The sequence below is a fragment of the Sciurus carolinensis genome, chromosome 4, assembly GCF_902686445.1.
Source record: "Sciurus carolinensis chromosome 4, mSciCar1.2, whole genome shotgun sequence".
NCBI classification, from domain to species: Eukaryota; Metazoa; Chordata; class Mammalia; order Rodentia; family Sciuridae; genus Sciurus; species Sciurus carolinensis.
This window is the reverse complement of record NC_062216.1, coordinates 139,003,354-139,022,216: the sequence shown is the minus strand read 5'-3', so window position 1 is coordinate 139,022,216 and position 18,863 is coordinate 139,003,354. Positions and strand designations below refer to the sequence as shown.

The window sequence follows — 18,863 nt, the reverse complement described above, 5'->3', positions numbered from 1 at the left end:
GGAAAGCCTGTGTTAAGAGAGAGAGAATAATTAGCTTTTAAAAATTAGTTGAGTAGTAACAGTTGATTTGGTTTTTATTTCAGTTGTTTTGGTCAATATTTGGCAAGATCAGTTCTTATTACTATATTAAAGAATTAGATTATCTTTCATAGCTTTTAATCATGCCCTGCTTCTTTAAGTACAATTTAAATTGATTGATTTCTAGAAAGGACTATGATTATGATCCTTATGGAATTCTGCCTACCTGCTCTTCTAGGAAATAATATTTTTGATATAATGTTTCAGTATTCTGTCTGCCTAACCTCATTGCTCTTTTCTCTATTCATTGAAGCTTTAATTTCATATCCAGGTTTGCTATGACCTGGTAGCAATGGCAATAGGAGTGTTGAAAAGAGGGAAATGTTGGAGTATTGGCTGACAGATATAAATTAAATTAAATAGACTGAATATAAAGAAGGAATCTTAAAGCTCAAAATTCATAGTATATCTTGGATTCTAATTTATTTATTAACAAAGTACATGTTTAGACAAAATGTAATTCCTTTTGAGAATGCAAAGTGAACAGTCAATTATGTTCTATAGGCAAATAATTTGATAAATGTATTCAGAGTTCCGTTTTGTATGAAAGTAAATAAAATATTATAGGCTTAATATTATTTCTCCATTCTTTTCATATATCACAGTAATTGAATATCAGTTGTAATAATGGGTAATATCCTCCAATTACCATCTCACTTTATTGGTTAAGAAACTTGACTGCTATAAAACAATTCTAGTGTCCGGTTTTTCTACAGACCCTGGCTTATGGAGACATGAACCATGAATGGATCGGAAATGAATGGCTGCCCAGCCTGGGGTTACCTCAGTACAGAAGTTATTTTATGGAATGCTTGGTTGATGCAAGAATGTTAGATCATCTAACAAAGAAAGATCTTCGCGTCCATTTAAAAATGGTAGATAGTTTTCATCGGTAGGTATTTGCCAAAGAATATTAAAGTGAAACAAAAAATAAGGTGTATGTTATTAAAACAAAAATAGATGTTTAAGACATTAAAAATTTGTGCTATTCAAAATGTCTGGGTACATCCACTTGGAAAAATATTTCCAGGCAGCATAGGGCAGAGACTACAAGGTAGAGCTGTTTGTATTATATACCCAAAGTTTATGCAAATATTTCTACAGAAAAGTTAATTTTCATAGAGTCTAAGTTGATTTCTTTTTTTGGCTGAATCTTTAGGAAATTCCGTGTTTGTAGTTTTTGTAGGTGTACATATATTGAAATTATTTATGAAGAATAAAAATATTTGTAGTACAACCCTATAAACGTGGTTATAAGTTATAATTTAGGGAAATACTTGAAAATTTTTGAGAAAAAAATTCTTCTATGAAAGGCATATTTGTGCCTTTTGATTTTACATGTCTTTTAGTGATTTTGCATATTTGTACATTAATTTTCAGAATAAAACACTTGATTGTGTTGCTGGATAGCTTTGAGGACCCAGGTGAATGAAATGCAATCTCTTTCCTCAAGTTGTTTACCAGGTAGCAGGCAGAGGGGGTTTACTATACTAGACCTTAAGTTCTATGTTACACTCTGATATCCTCCTACTCTATGTTCTAGAAGGTATGAATATGACATGAAGGTGTTGACAGGTCTGGTTTCTTCTGAGGTCTCTCTTATTGACTTGATTGCCACCTTCTCTTTGTATTCTCATATGATCTTTCCTCTGTGAGTTCCTGCTCCAACTGTTTCTGTCCACATTTTCCCTCTTACAAAAACACCAGTCATTAGATTAGGGACCACCCTTGTGGTCCCATTTAATGTAATTACCTTTTAAATATCATCTCCAAATACAGTGACATTCTCAGGTACCTGGGATTAGAGCATCATCATATGAATTTGAGGAGAACATACTTTAGCCCAGCACACTCACCAAATGTAGATTGATTTCTTCCTTCCCTTCCTCTCTCCCTCCCTTCCTTCCTTCTTTCCTTTCGTTTTCATTCTTTCTTTCTCTGATTCTGAAATATTTGACTTAAAATTGTTTTTATTAAAATGCAGAGCTTGGAAATGCATCTAACATTTACATGTCACCTAGCCAGTGTATATGTTTAAATGTTTGTCTTCTTTAACACTTCAATTTTACCAATAGCTAATGATTGTGTTTCTAAATCTAGAGATTTTATTTTTCCTATCACACTGCCATTGGCCTTCTATGTAATATCACCAAATCTTCTAATTTCTTCTCCCTGGACATCTCTAGTGTCTGGATTTGATTTTCATACTCATGGCTGTGTCCCTTAATTGGTTTGCCTATCCTCTAGGATTACTTATACTCCATGTCTTTTTTGCTATGAAATTCTTCTCTAAAAAAAAAAAAAAAAAAATTCCTTCCTCCTTGTCATTCCTTCCTTCCTCCTCTGAAAATCATCCAGTAATTCTCATTCACCTGGATGTATTTCATACACGAAATGCAAGGCTGTCCTGAAAACACCCCACTCTCCTTCTGTAACAGTGTTCCTCCTACTTCCTGGCCTGGGTTTCAATTCTGGATGCAATGCCTCACCATCAGGACACCTTTGACATTTCATCTGCAAGCCTGTGTTCCTGACGCTGCAACATTTTCCTTAATAACCCTTTTCCTGCTACCTGATCTTTTAAGGATCAATTTTCTATTCCTCCTTTTCACAGTTTCAATATCTGCTGACTTTCTCTCTCTCTTTCTCTCTCTCTGTAATGCTCTGTTATCACTTAGAATTGTTGCCTGTTCCTTTTCGTATTTGGTGCTCTATTGTATTATTGAAATTACTCATGTTTTTATGCTTATTTTATCATCAGCTTAAGAATAGGGTATCCATTTCCAATAAGATCCCTTCAATCTCCTTAAGGGGACTTTAAATTCTTTTCAAATGAGTAAAATATGAATTTGTTAGCACATAATATAGAGAGAGTAAATGGAAGGCAGAGATGTATAGATCATTTTCAAAGCTGTTTTTCTTATTTTGCAAATAGTTTTTCTCCTCTTTAGAAAGAAAATGCTTTGTAAGCATTGTGTGCCTAGAATAATTATAAATTTATTTCCTTCCAATACTGGAGGATTGAACTGGAAATGTCATTTATCAGCCTGATGCCCTAAGAAATGGTGCATAGTGTTGTATATTATTCAGCAAAGGACAGTCTCCACCTGCTGAGTTAATTTAATGTTTTTTTTTTTAATAACAGAACAAGTTTACAGTATGGAATTATGTGCTTAAAACGGTTGAATTATGACAGAAAAGAACTAGAGAGAAGACGAGAAGCAAGCCAACATGAAATAAAGGGTAATATATGTCTTTCTTTCATATCAAATTCCTTTTCTCTGATATTTTAGCTTTTTTTTCTATATATGTTATATGGTCATTAAGCAGCGTAAGTTTTTTGTTTAGAAGTCACTGTCATTTGTTTTCCTAATTATAACACAGAAAAGGAAATTGTTTTAGGGTGAATATTCCATTTGGAACATATTCTTGATTTTTTGAGTGGAGATTTATTTCTCTGGACCTATTAATTTTACTTATACTAAAGGTATCTCCATGTAGATATTTTTTGTCAAACTTTTAATGGAACATTGTTGTAATGATTGAGAGAGATATGGTATATATATTTTTAATTGTGGTTCATTTTTGATTTATATGATTTAAATTTTATTTCAGTGTCCAAAAATTTTATTTGGATTATAGTTACAGAATTTATATAGGAGCTTCCCTCCTAGAAACTAGACTAGTGCATTAATAGTTTTAGCTGAGAATGGTTTTAGAATTATTGCTAATTGCTGCAGTATAAAACTGTATATAAAACTGTTTGATTCAAATAACAAGAACTCCATATTGCAAATGTATTGAAAAGTATTATATTTAATAATTAAGCATTATATTAATTTTGTGTTACTGTAACAAAATACCTGAGGCATACTAATATAATAACAAAAAGAGGTTCATATACCTCCTTGTTTGGGAGGCTGAAAGTCCAGATAGCTTGGCACAGGACTTTGCAAAGGTCCCCTTGGTTGTGTCACCACATGGTGGTTGACAATGGTGTGGGAGCACAGTGGCAACAAGAAGTCACATTACTGACAGAAAACTGGAAAGCTGGGTGGGACCAGGATCAAGTTTCTACAAAAATCCATCCTCTCCAGAGAACTACCAAGGTGTCCTAAGAATGACCTTCAACCCCTAGAAGGGTAGCGCCCTCAATGGATGGCAGGGCCTCTCACTAGGCCCCACCTCTGATCCATGTTTCCAACACATGAAACCACAGGACCGCACTAAAGCCATTTCAATTATAGCAACTATCTAAATGTTGAGAGTCTTAATATATAGGGGGAAGGAGAAAAAAAGAAGAAAATGTTAAATTCTGTACTTGTTAACAATAAAGATTTGGTGGAATCTTTATTACTGTTGAAAGACAAAAATCAATTTTTTGGACATAAGGCTTAAGTGTCTGTAGACCTTTTTGGGGTAAAATTCATCAATTCACTGATGCTGCTTTATTAAAGAAGGGAGAAAAGGCTTATTAATACAAATATAACCAAAAATTATTTAGGAAATTTCTTGGATGTTAAATTACTTGTCTCATCTCTGTTTCCATTTCCTCTTACCTAAGAATTGATTCCTTCAAGCATTTCATTAAATGCTGTGGGTGTTTTCATGTCATTAGCTATTCAGTTAGGCCTGATTCTCTGTCTTTATCTTAACATCATTGGGGGCTTACTTTAGATCAGAACCTATTTTACATGTAACTCCCACTTCCCCGATATTAAAATGAGGTGCTCTTTTATTCTGTATTTAAGGTCACCTCTTTTAGACTTCCATGATCTTCACTTGTGATAAACAAGGTCAGAAATTACTTTTTTTCTCTGGCAGTTCTTGGACAGTACATTAGTCCGTGGTCTGTGCTTGAGTGCATGTTGAAATTACTGGTTAAAAATATTTTTTTGTCTATGGTTCATGGAAGAGTAACTATACACACAGTGGATTTCTCCTAACGCTTCATTGGACTCATTACTGAGGAGCAAGAAAGTGCTTTTCCATTATCAAAATCGTGTTGTTCAATTTCACTTTATTTTGGGGACCCAGGAAATTGTAGGTTGTTTTCAGTGCATTGTTCTTCAGTTGAATTGAAATTTGGGAACTAATGGACCAAAGATAGACATCAGAAGGTAGTGTGATTTGACCTAACAAAGGATGTTTCAGCTCACAAATAGATTTTGCCGATGGGGGACCACTTTCTAGTTTTCTTTCTGAAGTTTTTTTTTTTTTTTTTTCAATTAGATTTTATTATGCCTTGTTTCACCACATGAAATTCTTCATATATAGATAGATATAAAAGAGAAGAATTACCCATTTGGCTCTACACCAAATGTTTTATTAGAATTTGGCAATTGCTGGTTAGAGTACTGCCTTGAGAAAAATTGCCATGATTCACTATGATTATATACAAACAACTCCATATGCTAACTAACAGTGAGTGAGATCATAAATAGCCTCTATTTCCTATAATTGATCTGGTGACATTTACAGGAATAACTCTCAACTGTAACTAGGGGTCTTGGTTAATATCTGAAGTGTTAATTAACCTTGACCTTAATAAACAGTTTTCTGAAGTGAAAAAAGTATCAAGAATGTACTAACATTTAATTTGTTGCTAGGAAACAGTCAACACTTATTGTTTAGGTCAAGAGGATTCCTACAGAACATTAAAAGTCAAGGCATAAATTTTGCCTGGAAACAGGTTTATAGAAGGGAATCTGATTTACAAAATGAAAAAAAGGATATGTTTCTGTTCTGCAAAAGCTGAATTAGTGCTTTATTTGTCTTTACTCCCAAAATGTATTATTTTATATCTTTGATCACTCTTGATTACAGGTATGACAATGGAAATTTTGATTGACATATACTTGCACATATGACATATAAATATGATGGCACCCTAACGTATCTTAGACTACCAAAACATTAACCCAATTCTAGAAAAGAACAAACACTTATTAATTAGAAATCTACATAGTACAATGAAAACTGGACGATTTTTATTGTGTTCTTGATGAAAGTATTAGTCCTAGTCCATTGATCTTTTAAAAAATGTTGAATTTAGTAAAATCACATGGAGAACTGTGGCTGCCACCTATACATACCCACCGAGCTTTTAAAGTTCAAGTGCAAGATAACCAGCAGTTAAAAGAATCAGTTGCTCTCAAAATATAATATTAAACAACTTACATTCCATTTTCTGAGTTTTCACACCTCAAGGGAAGGTGGGAATGGAAAAAGCTAACGCAAACTCAGAGGAAAACCTACACTTCAGAACTCAACTAGGGAGACCCAGCAAACTTATGTAACATGAAATTCCCTATTTACTGCAGATCAATGAGGAAGTTTTAACCTCCTTTGTTTTGCTGAAGACATGGGAAAAGAAAGAGGCGAAACTCTGATCGGGACAATAAATGTCCCACTTCTTGCAGAAATTCATTCTGCTCTGGGTGGAATAGGGAATGGTAATAAGACTGGGAAGCAGACATTGCTACCTGTTCTTCATGGCTAAACCAAAGAAAGACTTAGCATCTTTCTTTTCAAATGAGATTATTCAAAGCCAAAACAGAAATTAAGGAGAGAAATAGGGGGCAGATTCATCTAAGTATCCAGATCACATACGAATGCTGTACCAATATCATGGATGTACAGAAACAAAAAGAGCACACATGAATTTTAGAAACTTTTATTTCTTACTATAATGAAGTACACTGAATAAGACAAATCTTTAACCAGTAACAAATAGAAAGGATAGATACATCAATAAATAGCTATTTAAAGGTAGTAGAAAGCAACTAAGACAACCAAGACTGGAGAAGCTGTGATCTTGGACAACAGAGAAACACATGAGCTAAATGGTAAACCTGAGATCCTCCACTGCTTCTTCTCTGTCTCACAGAGAAATAGGGAAAGGAGGTTGGAATTCAGAGGTGCCAAACTGCCAGGTTCAGGGGAACCAAGATCCTGGAGATAAGCATGACATTTTGTACAACTTTCCTCCTGAAACATTTGTGAACTTTTAAGAGCAACAGAAGCAGAAATTAAAAATTGATGTCTGGTATTCAACTTTAAAAATCAGACAGTTCCACTAATGGTGAAAATGAGGACGATCAGGAGAATAAAATCAGAAAATAGTAATATGTATCTGCAGTTGACCTTGACATGGTGCTTTTGTTTCTACCGAGACATGAACTTTAAAAAAATTATTATTAGTGTGTTAGGGAACTAAGTAGCAAAATAGAAAATTTTTAATTATTGCTATAATTAACATGTTAAGAATATAGTTAAACGGGAAATTTCAAGAAGTGGAAAGTATAAAAAATTAAGAACTCTATATGTAGTTTAACAGTAGAAGAGAAGTTCAGCAAAATAAGACAGATCTCTTGAAAATACCTGGCCTGAAATACAAAAGAATTTCCAAAACAAAAGGATGAATGATAGAAAGCAAATCATTGGCAATACATTGGACATGGCAAGGAGTCTAGTGTGTGTTCAACTGGAATCTCAGAAAAAGGGGAGAGAGAATGAGGAAGAGGCTATATTTGAAAAGATACTGAGAGATTAAAAAAAAAAAAAAAAAAAAAAACCTAACGGGAACAGGAAGCCACAAATTCAGATACTCTGTGAACCACAAGTAAGATTTAAAAGAAAATGGAAAACAAAACATGTCTAAACACATTATAGTAGAGCTGCTGAAAAATCAAGACCTCTCCAAAAAATCTTAGACTTTAGCAGAATAAACTCCATATTACTTCCAAAAGAACAATATAGCTGATGTTGCTCAACTAAAACAATGCTAGAGGAAAATGGAATATGCTTCAAATGATGAATTAAACTAACATTTTACCTAGAATGAAGCATGTCCCATCAATATTAAAGGCAGAGCATACACTTTCAGACAGACAAAATCTGAGAGAATACTTCACCAGAAAATCAAAATAGAAAATAAATATTAGAATGAATAAGGTGGACACAAGGGAAATTATCTTAAAGACCATAAATATTTAATAAATTTGATAATAATAGTATTAAATGAGTAAATTTAGCAATAATAAAAAAAATAATGCCTGCAGGGTTTAAATTTTACATAGAATTTAAATACATAACTATAATGCAAAAGACAGGAATTGGGTAAAAGAAATTAAATTGTTTGAAGGTCTTTGCATTATCCAGGAAATGATAAAAGGGCTAATTTATAGACTCTAAGAAGCCAAAGGTGCATATTATGAGCTGTGTGACTAACAAAAAATATATATAAAGTGCTAACATCAAAAACTAGTAGATTGACTAGTAGAATAAAATTTTTCAAAAGCACAAATAAAAGGGAAAGAAAGAAGGCAAAAATGACAGTGTCTTAATCAACTTTTCATCATTGTGACAAAATACCTGAGAAAAATATAAGTGAGAGGAGGGAATATTTATTTTGGTTCACAGTTTCAGAGGTTTCATTCCGTGTTGGACTGGCTCCATTGCTTTGGGCCTGAGATGAGACAAAACATCATGGTGGAGAGGGCATGTGGAGCAGAGCACTTCATAGCAGCCAGAGACAAGATGTAGCTGCTGAGGGCACACCCCGAGGGACCCACGTTTTCCACTGTGTCCCACTTCTTACAGTTTCCACCAATAGTCTATTCAGCTATGACTCCATCATGAGGGGAGAGTATTCATGACCCAATCACTTCCCAAAAGGCCCCCCCCCCCGCCCCCGAGCTTGCTGCATTGGATACCAAACCTTTCACACATGAGCCTTGAGGGACATTTCAGTCCCAAACCATGACAGACAGGTAAGACAGACAGAAAGATGTAGATTTAAACTCAAATATGTGAAATATGAAACAGGAGTAGACTAACCAATCTAATTGAAGGATAGATGAAAACACAAAACATTAACATCCTCTATATAGTGGACACATCTTAAACATAGGAAGAATTAGAAGTAAAGGAGACACACATGCAAATAATAACCCAAAGTTGCTGTGCTTTTTCTAATATCAGAATATAGACTGTAGGCAGAAAAAAATATTAAAAATAAGTAAGGTACTTTATAATAAAAGGGAATGAATAAACTTTTTATGCTTCTAATACATAAATTTAAAATATAAAAAGCAAAATTGACAGATCCAAAATGAATAGATATTTCCACAATTCTAATGGGAGTTATTGATTAAACCTACAATGATAGGGTAGTTTGCTGGGTTGCTTTAAGAAAGTACACAAAACTGTGTGGTTTAACCAACTGAACTCTACTGTCCCACTGTTACAGAAGTTTGAAGTTGCAGATCAAGATGTTAACACGGTTGGTTCCTTCTGAGGGCAATGAAAGAATCTGCTCCTTGCTTCTCTCCCCTGGCTTCTGATGGTTTGCCAGCAACAGTTAGAATTCTTTGGGCTATGGGAGCATCACCCTGATCTCTTCCTTCACCTTCACATGTCATTCTCCATGTGTGCATATCTATTTGCACATTCCCCAATTTATTTTTTTGAGACAAAGTCTCACTATGTTGCACTCAAAAGAGATTTTCCCATGTCAGTCTCCTGATAGTTAGCCTCACAGGCACATGACACCATGGTAGGCTTTGAAATTTCCCCTTTAAGAAGGGTACCAGTCATATTATATTAGGGTTCACTTTAATTACCTCCTTTGAATTGATCATTTCTTTGAAGACTGTATTCAAATAAAGTTACATTCTGAGGTCCTGAAAGTTAAGACTTTCATGTGAATTTTTTGGAAAAACAATTCACCCCATAGCATCACACATTTAACATAAAAGCTCAAAAAATAAGCACACAAAACTAATAAATGAAAATTAAAAACTACTGACAAGGATACTTGTCCTCATACTTTATTAGTACAACTTATATTGCAAAAGTATAATTTATTTAGCAAAATCTGATAACATTGAATATATGTAAACCATATGACTTAACAATTCTATTCATTGTTATTTACCAACTTGTGATATACAAGTACACACAGCAAAATACATATAAAACAATATTCAAAGCAGCACTATCATTAATAACCCAAAGTAGAATCCACCTAAGTGTTCATCAGCAGTAGACATATTATATTGCAGCATAATCATACAATGGAATAATAAACAACAATGAGGATAAACAAGCTATTACCTATTGCTTTATCCCATACTGAGTGAAAGACACCAAAGTACTTATCACACAAAAGTATGATTTCATTTATTGAAGCTAAAAAGGATAAAATTGTAGTGAGGGTACTCAGTATGTTGGTTACTGTTGGGGTGGATATAATGATCGAGAAAGTGAGTGAGTGAATCTTTGTGGGACTGTGGTATTACTTTACTTCCTTAATGTTAAACAGAAGAAAACTCAAACTGGTTCTAAATGAATGCATTAGGACAAATTAATAATGCTTTTGAAAAATTTAAACAATATAAAATACTCTTCCTGCTTCCTCCAAATACTACCTTGATTTTGTAGGTAATGGAAATAGGGGGAAATAAACAGCTGAAGCTGAAAAATATGTCTCAAACTATTTTTAAGCTTTTTCTGAAAAAGGTATGAATTTCACTCAAAAAACAAAAATTAACAAGAACACTTTACTTAAATATAGGGATTTTTTTTCTTTCTACCAAGAGGAAAAATGTTTCAATGTTTTTCATTTACCCTTAAATTCCTTAAAATTCTGTTTTCTATGGAACTTTGTGATTCTTCTATTTATTAGTTTGCATGTAGCACTCTGCCAACTCCTAATGAGAAGAAATAGAAAAGAAATGACAAAATATACTTTTCTAAGTGTTTGTCTAAAAAAAGGAACAGATGACATTTCCCTGAAGGTTTTATTTTTACTTAAATAGAAATAGAAGTGTTTTGTACTTCAATAAGCCACTACTTTTTACCAAAGGCAAAACAACTTGCAACTTGACTGGTATTTGATTTTTGCACTAGAATGTTATTGAAAGATAATGAATTGACAATACCAGGGTAAGTATTGGTCTACTTGGTCCCTGTTATTATTTTACTGTTCTTGTCTGTGTTATATATTACTTTAGGTGAAAATGAAGATTCTCATGTGTATACGCAATATTTAAGTAGTGGTTAATAAATATTTCTGATGAAGAACAACAGTATTAGGTCTTTTGCTGTTTACTCTTGTGTTATCAAGACACAAATAAGAAATGTCCCCATCTGGTGGTAAAAACATTAAACTTCAGATGGACTCCTAGGGCTCTAGTATGAAAAAAAAAAAACCACTTTTGAGGCATGTTTCAGTAAATGTTGTTTCAGCAATAACAAGCATCCTGAAAATGACGGCTTTGTTTCTGGACTAGGTGCCCTAGGGAGTGTACCAATCAGCATAAATGTGACTTAATGGAATACCTGTGGTTGGTAGAGGAAGAAGTTTTCTTTATTGAGCAAAGTACTGTAGGCTAACAAGATGCCTCTCTTTCCCAGATGTGCTGGTATGGAGCAATGATCGAGTTATTCGCTGGATACAAGCAATTGGACTTCGAGAATATGCCAATAATATTCTTGAAAGTGGCGTGCATGGCTCACTTATAGCCTTGGATGAGAACTTTGACTACAGCAGCTTAGCTTTACTCTTACAGATTCCAACACAGAACACTCAGGCAAGCCCCTTTGTGCTGAAGTTTCATTGGTCTTGGTTAATGTAATGACAAATTTAGTCTTTATGAGGAAAATGCAGCTCTGTGTTTGTGATTCTTTTTTTTTTAATTAAACTTATTTTTAACCAATACATAAAAACGTAAAAATTGTATACTAATGGGGTAATGCGATGTTTCAATGCATGTTATACTGCATAATATTTAAATCAGGCTAAACATTTGTATTTACTCAAACATTTATTTCTTTATGGTAAAACTTTAAATCTTTTCTTCTTGCTTTTTGAACTTAGCAATAGCACACAAGAACTTCTTGTAACTTCATAGTTGTAACTTAGTACCTATTAATTAACCCTTCGCATTTCCTCCCCATACTTTCTTCAGCCTTTCATGGCCACAGACTACACTCAACTGCTATGAGATCAACTTTCTTAGATTCCACATATGCATAAGATCATGCAATACTTGTCTTTCTATGTCTGGCTTACTTCACTTAACATATTCATAATTCTTAATGAAAATTAGCTTAATCTTTCAAATGTGTAACTAGGATTTTGATTTCAAGCTACTAGATTTCTAGCCAAAACAAAATCATAAAATTAAACAAGAAGGGAGTTGGAGGTTTTCTAGTCTAACCTCTCCCCTGAATACCAGATTCCCCAAAACAATATTTCTGACAGATGATCTTTAGTTTCTGCCTTTCTGAGAGGCAGTTCTTTCTATTTACATGTCTGAATTATGCAGGCACTTAACATTGGATATGCCAGTGATTCCCAAATCCAGATAACTATTTGAATCAGTGGAGTTTCATGCAAATTAAAAGTAAGCTGTCCAATCGACATCGCAGTCCTCTAAGAAATCAGTTATGAGGGGATAGGGCACAGGAATTTTTAATATCTAAACTTTCTCTAAATGACCATTGGTAAGTTTAAAGAAGTACCTGCATAGCTCTGATAAAAATTTACGATACAACTTTTTCTTTTGTTTTTGAATATTTCAAAATTTATATAAAATATTCAATTGAAATAAAGTAAGAAGTCTCTCTACTCTTCCATGGACAAAAGAAAATGGCCCCCACTAGTACTTATAGCTAAAATTTACAGTGGCTTATAGACATGGAGGAGTAAATCCCTCAACACCCCATAACGAAACTGCAGTTTGTAATGCATTCTCAGGTAAATATAATCTATATATTTTTTTTTTTTTTTTTTTAAGTAAAATGTGATTTCATTGATGGTAACTCTAACTTGCTGTCAACAGGCAAGGCAGATTCTTGAAAGGGAATACAACAACCTCTTGGCCCTAGGGACTGAACGACGACTGGATGAAGTAAGTCCTTACCTAACATTCAAAAGGGACCCTTGATCTGGTGTGCACAAGGCTCTGAGTTCAATGCCCAGCACCCCAGAACAAAACCAAAAAAGGATCTGGATCTTTAAGAGTATAGGAAAAATAACAGAACATCTTTACTTTTAAGGAATGATTCTTGGAAATTAACAAAATTTGTGGGTAGAATCTAGAATTTTCCCCATGATTATTCTTAAATATCAAATGATATTATTTAGTTTTGAAAAGAACATTATGAATTCATAAATATATCATTTTAGCACTTAGAAACAATGAAAAGTAATTCAAACAGACTTTTTTCAACATGAATGACCAAAATGTTGAACATTTTTTTAATTATAAGCAATAAAAACATTAACATTGACAAGCTCACCTTTTTAATAAGAAGATGCTTGTTTCTTAAATATATATCTTCTCAGAAAATATCAGGATATTAAAATGAGGATAAAATTTTCAATAAATGTTTTCAATAAACATTCTATGTTCAATAAATAAGAATATTTTCATTATTTTAGGTGTCAGTATTGTGTTTTCCTTCAAAATAAACAAAATAACATTTTTAACAATCATAGGATGTGAAAGGTATATTGAATGTAAGACTCTATATATATAATATATGCATGGTTTAATTATATGGAAAACAATAAACACATGAGAAACCTCCTGAGTTAATAAATATAGGAGATATCAGTAAACCCGATTGACAGAAACTTTTAGTAGTCCTGAGATTTTTGCAGGAGTTTTCTAAAAGTGAAAAGGAAACCTTGCTATGAAGCAGAACATAGAGAGATATATAATTCTATGTTGCAAAGTGCAGGTACTTCCTGGCTATAAAAATAGGCTGTTTAAATAATTTTTATGAATGAACTAAGCAAATCCTAAAATAGGGCAAAAATTCTATATTCAAATGAGCAGGGCAGACATCTTGACATTATAAAATATATGCTGTTCTTTACGGAGATTATAGGGAGATAATCTATATTCCATAATCTAATAAATTCATTCTTTTATCCAATCAGGATATTTATCAGTATTTTAAAAAATTCAGTTGATCCTTTACTGATTTTAGTCTTTAAAAGTTGTTTAACAATCTTTTTAGTACTTATTCTAAATTGATTCAAAAAGTTTGTATGATTGCCTACACTTTAAAATACAGTTATTCTTATTTAAAATTAGAAAGGAATTTTAACCAAATTCTTAAAGATATATCCTATTGCTACATTCTAAAATGTGGATTTACCTCAGGAAAATGTCTTGGTAGAGACACCAGCCTAATGAGTTATGATATTGTATCCTGAGGGCAATGAAGAAGCAGAAAGGTCTTTTAAATAGGATATGACTATCTGCCTTTAAAATAGTCAATCTCTTTTGTTTATTTTAAAAAGTACAATACACGATTTTGTTATTTCAACCCTGTAGTCTTTTTTGTTTAACTTCTTTTTGAATGAGCAAAAATAGCCAAAAACCTGCCTAAAATCACAGTGGATTTATTTCTTGGACTTGGCTGATCAATTCAGATTCAACTGAAACAGTTTGAGAAGTGTTGATTTGCTTCTGTGGGCTTTAATCATAAATGTATCTCTTAATCCCATCTCATGAAAATTTTTTTCTCCCATGACATTGTTGCTTAGAATTCCCATTAACTTTCTGTAGTAAACATGTTGTATGCTAAAAGAACAAATGTGAGAAGTCAAATAAAACTCAATTTACTGGCTTATTTTGAAGCCCTGAGTGTGTTCATTATAGGAGTTGCATAGCCCTACAATGTAATGTACGGTTTGGTAGATCTGAGGGATATTTATATTTAGCACACTAACTTCTATACGGATTCTTAAGTCAGAGAGGTCACAACCATGAAATTGTTTCTTTTCTTCATTTACAAACATTTGGAGGTCTAGGGCAGTATAAAACACAACACTTGATAACAAGAAGAGCAGACATCTCTTAACTAAAATTTGGACATCAATATGAGGTATTTTAACAGTGGATATATGTCTTAATTTATTTTCATTTTCCCACATTGACTTTTAATGTCAGTTAGTTAAATTGGTAGTCTATTAAGAATTCCATATAAGCTGGGAGTGACGTACCTGTAACCCCAGCAGCTGGGGAGACTAAGGAAAGAGGATCACAAGTTCAATACCTGCTTCAGCAATTTAGCAAGGCCATAAACAACTTAGTGAGAACCTGTCTTGAGATAAAAATTTTTTTTTTTAAAAAGTGGATATTGGTGGAGTGCCTCTGGGTTCAATCCCTGGTACCAAAACCAAAACAAAACAAAATAATATCCCAAGAATTTTATATAGTTATTCATTTATAACAATGAAATTTGAGCTTTATATCACCCTAATAATCTGTATGTCAAAATGAAGTCAAATGAGACATCAGGGTAAACAACATATACTTAGTTGTAACTTCAGGAAATAAATGGTCCTTCCCTGGAAAAATTTAGTGATTTTTAGAAGACAAGATGTATGTGGAATGTTTAATATTTTCCTTAGAATTAGACACAGCAAATATTAGTTAAGTGATAAATTATATATTACTGTTTACCAATTTAGAGGAAAACAATCATATTGGTAGAGGTAATTTAAATATACAAAGAGAAGAGATTATTTCATTAAAATATTTAAAAAATCAGCAACCAGGAATATATTATTAATCAGTTACATTATGATCTCAGAGGCACCTAAATAGCACTTGTATTGACTGAAATGAATGTGTCCAGGCTGTGAAGGTTTTCAACAAATTACAAGTTAATTCTGCAGCATCTGAAATCTAACAAATCACTAGGTAAGCATTTCTTACACAGTTTAAGTACTACAATATCTCGTATTATCCAGGCTATTATAAATATAGATTTCCAACAACATCAATATCTTGTATACATAAAATGATTATTTCTCAAGTGGAGAGTCAAATGTAGTCAGATTAACAATTTATTCAATTAAACAGATTATCTCATTCCATAAACTAGTTGGCATGAAGTGTAACAAAATATATCCAATATTCCTTTTGGAAAAATACTTGGGGATTTTATTTTAGGTTTTCAAAGATGTTTACTTTAAAGATGCCAAACCTTAGATTTGCAATCACATGAACAGTCATAGAAATATATTTCTGCTTCAACTCTCCTAACTCTTTGTTTTGGAATCTTAGAACTCTGGAGATGAACCATAACTGTTCCATTTGTTTACTCCATGGACTGAATACAAATAATCTTTTTTGAGTTTCTAGGCACCCAGCTTCATGTACCTGGACTAATAACATTGTTTGCATAACGTCATATTCTAACTCTGTACTTGCAGACTGATGACAAGAATTTTAGACGTGGCTCAACCTGGAGAAGGCAGTTTCCTCCTCGTGAAGTACATGGAATCAGCATGATGCCTGGATCCTCAGAAACACTGCCAGCTGGATTTAGGTTGACCACAACATCGGGGCAGTCGAGGAAAATGGCCACGGATGGTACAGTAGCTTTGCATTTTGGCTTGTAAATTTAAATGCTTGTTAAAGCAAAAGCAAGTGTAATTCTCTAACCTTGCGTAGCTTTGTGGAATTAATTCTTTTCTTGAGTTGGTTTGCTCTGCTTGAAATTTACTTTGCTTTCATCAAAAGCCAGACCCTTTTGTAAACTGCTAATGCATGAAATCATGGCACTTTATTCATATTTTTAAAATGATTTAAAACATCCTAAAAAGATCGACATTGGCTAATGTCCACATCTAGGAAGAATAAGAGACATCTGCATGACTTACATTTCTTTACTCTTCCATTCCCAAAGCAAATAATTTGTTTAAGGTAGAGATTGGATTTGGACATAGTAAATGACAATTAACCTCACCGACACCTTGCATGTTTAAATACTGCAAGTTTTATCTTCTTAGAAATCCAGACTCATCAAAATTTTTACCTCTGACCAAGGCAGAAGGTCTTAAATAAACCAGCACAGTCATGAGAAGAGAATTAAACACAAAGTCAACAGTAATGTCCCAATAGAATTTCCTTCTGTGGACATTAGACTTTTGATATATAATTCACAAAGGAAAACAGTCATTCTGGAGAGACAACAGTAAAATTGTAGTCACAAAATGATTTGTTTGTTAAATAAAAGAAAAATATTATTATAGAAATATTATCTCATTATTAACCACTGAGAATCATTATTTCTCTTCAAGGTCATAACTTTTATGGTTCTTAAAATTAGTTTCAACATAAACTATTGTCTTTACATTTCTTATGTCTTGTTGATATTGTGGAACATGTTAGCAAAATTCATGAGGAATTTAACATGATTAAAATTAGTACAGAAGTTCCTCAATACTTGGTGAAAAACACAGTTTACCATTCTGAATTCTCTAAGCCATCTTGACAACAAAAACAGAAGCACCCTGGGGAACTCTCTTGTTAAGATTTCTTCCAAGGAAGAACACATAACCACTGGAAAGTTCAATAAATTACATTGGGATAAAATTCTATTAGCAACTGGGTCTAGAGAAGAGGAATGTGAGTGGCTTACATCTGAAACAAAGAAGGTCTACTAATATGTTCAGTACCCCTTTAGGCAGAGAAAAGAAATCTTTCTCATCTGAAATCTTGTACTCAATCATCCAAGAACCTCTAAAGCCCTTTTCTCCATTTGCAGTTGCTTCATCAAGACTGCAGAGGTTAGACAACTCCACTGTTCGCACATACTCATGTTGACAAGCCACTCAAAGGAGGCAGCACTGACCTGCTGTGAGTAGTTTCCCTTTGGCTGACAAACCAGCAAAAGAAAAAAAAAAAAAAAAAAAAAAGAAACCTACATAGACTAGTAAATATACACTGTGCCTTTTGGTATGGCCTAGCAGTACAGACGTGAGATAACCCCTTTGAACTGATAGAGAGGGGAAAGGAATCTTCTTTTTAACTCTTAATTTGGTGTTTCCTATCACCGCCCATCTGGTTGGAAGGTCTGTCTATTGGAGGCCCGTCATTCAGTTATTACACATTGACCCGTGGTTAACCATACTGTTTTCTACTTTTTAAAAGAATTTTATACTGATTCCCCTAGCATTTTATTAATAAGATTTTGGTACCTAAAAATTAAACATTTAAGTGACTACTTTATATAAGGTAGCCAAAGTAGGCAGATGGGGATTTAAGTAAGTTCTTAGTGTCAAATAGTGGCAGAGAGAGGAAAACGATTTAGAAGTATTAAAACAAAAGTAGAAACTGAAAACACTGAACTTTCAGTATGTTGCTTTTTATCAGTGATTTATATTTGTGGAAAACAATTATGCATTCTATTAAGTATATGGAGCCTGTAAGATAGGCCCCAAATGAAATTAACATAAAATGGAGGACAGAAACAGCACAAAACCTTATATATATAGTATGCAGAATATTTGTGTTTAGAGAAATATCAGTTGAAACTATTTCCAAATCCATACAAAAATGGTACTTTATTGAAAAATAGTTTTATAAGTAAAACCATATTTTCCTAGTGTCAAATGTTCACAAATTATTTTGACCTAAAACATTGCTATATCAGAATACTCTAGAATTTTCAAGGAATTAATATTTTGAAAAAAAGAAAAACTTTTGAAAGCAATATTTAGAATGAAATGTGTGCCCAGGGGCAGGACAGGAAGCAGTAGTAGGTACAAGCAGCTCACCTTGTGCTGTTAATTCACTGCCTTGACCCAAAAGCTCCATCCACAATTGGCTGGTCTCTTGGGCCCAACATGGAGCTGATACGCTGCCTTATTTGAATCACTATTTGAAACCAATAAAACAAAAAGCATTAATTTCAGAAAGTACAACCCTAACATTAAAATCTTAATTATGGTATGCAATTTGGCATTT

The 18,863-nt window shown here is 33.2% G+C and overlaps 2 protein-coding genes across 14 annotated transcripts in view; one reads left to right on the top strand and one right to left on the bottom strand.

Annotated features, from left to right (window-relative positions):
* Ppfia2 (PTPRF interacting protein alpha 2) overlaps positions 1 to 18,863 on the top strand; it is a 462,148-nt gene that overhangs the window by 441,014 nt on the left and 2,271 nt on the right. For 4 of the 13 annotated variants that reach the window (XM_047551044.1, XM_047551043.1, XM_047551053.1 and 1 more), the window contains 6 exons: positions 795 to 970; positions 3,224 to 3,321; positions 11,500 to 11,675; positions 12,930 to 12,998; positions 16,325 to 16,484; positions 17,662 to 17,753. In XM_047551044.1, coding sequence (XP_047407000.1) covers positions 795 to 970; positions 3,224 to 3,321; positions 11,500 to 11,675; positions 12,930 to 12,998; positions 16,325 to 16,484; positions 17,662 to 17,720 — 738 coding nt within the window. In that variant the 3' untranslated portion in view covers positions 17,721 to 17,753. Of the gene's footprint in view, positions 1 to 776; positions 971 to 3,223; positions 3,322 to 11,499; positions 11,676 to 12,929; positions 12,999 to 16,324; positions 16,485 to 17,661; positions 17,754 to 18,863 lie in introns of all 13 variants that reach the window. The other 9 variants (XM_047551047.1, XM_047551042.1, XM_047551048.1 and 6 more) reach the window with 3 other exon arrangements.
* Acss3 (acyl-CoA synthetase short chain family member 3) overlaps positions 15,943 to 18,863 on the bottom strand; it is a 175,847-nt gene continuing 172,926 nt past the window's right edge. The window contains exon 18 of the transcript XR_007108471.1: positions 15,943 to 18,773. The gene's annotated coding sequence lies outside the window, so the exon portion shown is untranslated. The remainder of the gene's footprint in view (positions 18,774 to 18,863) is intronic.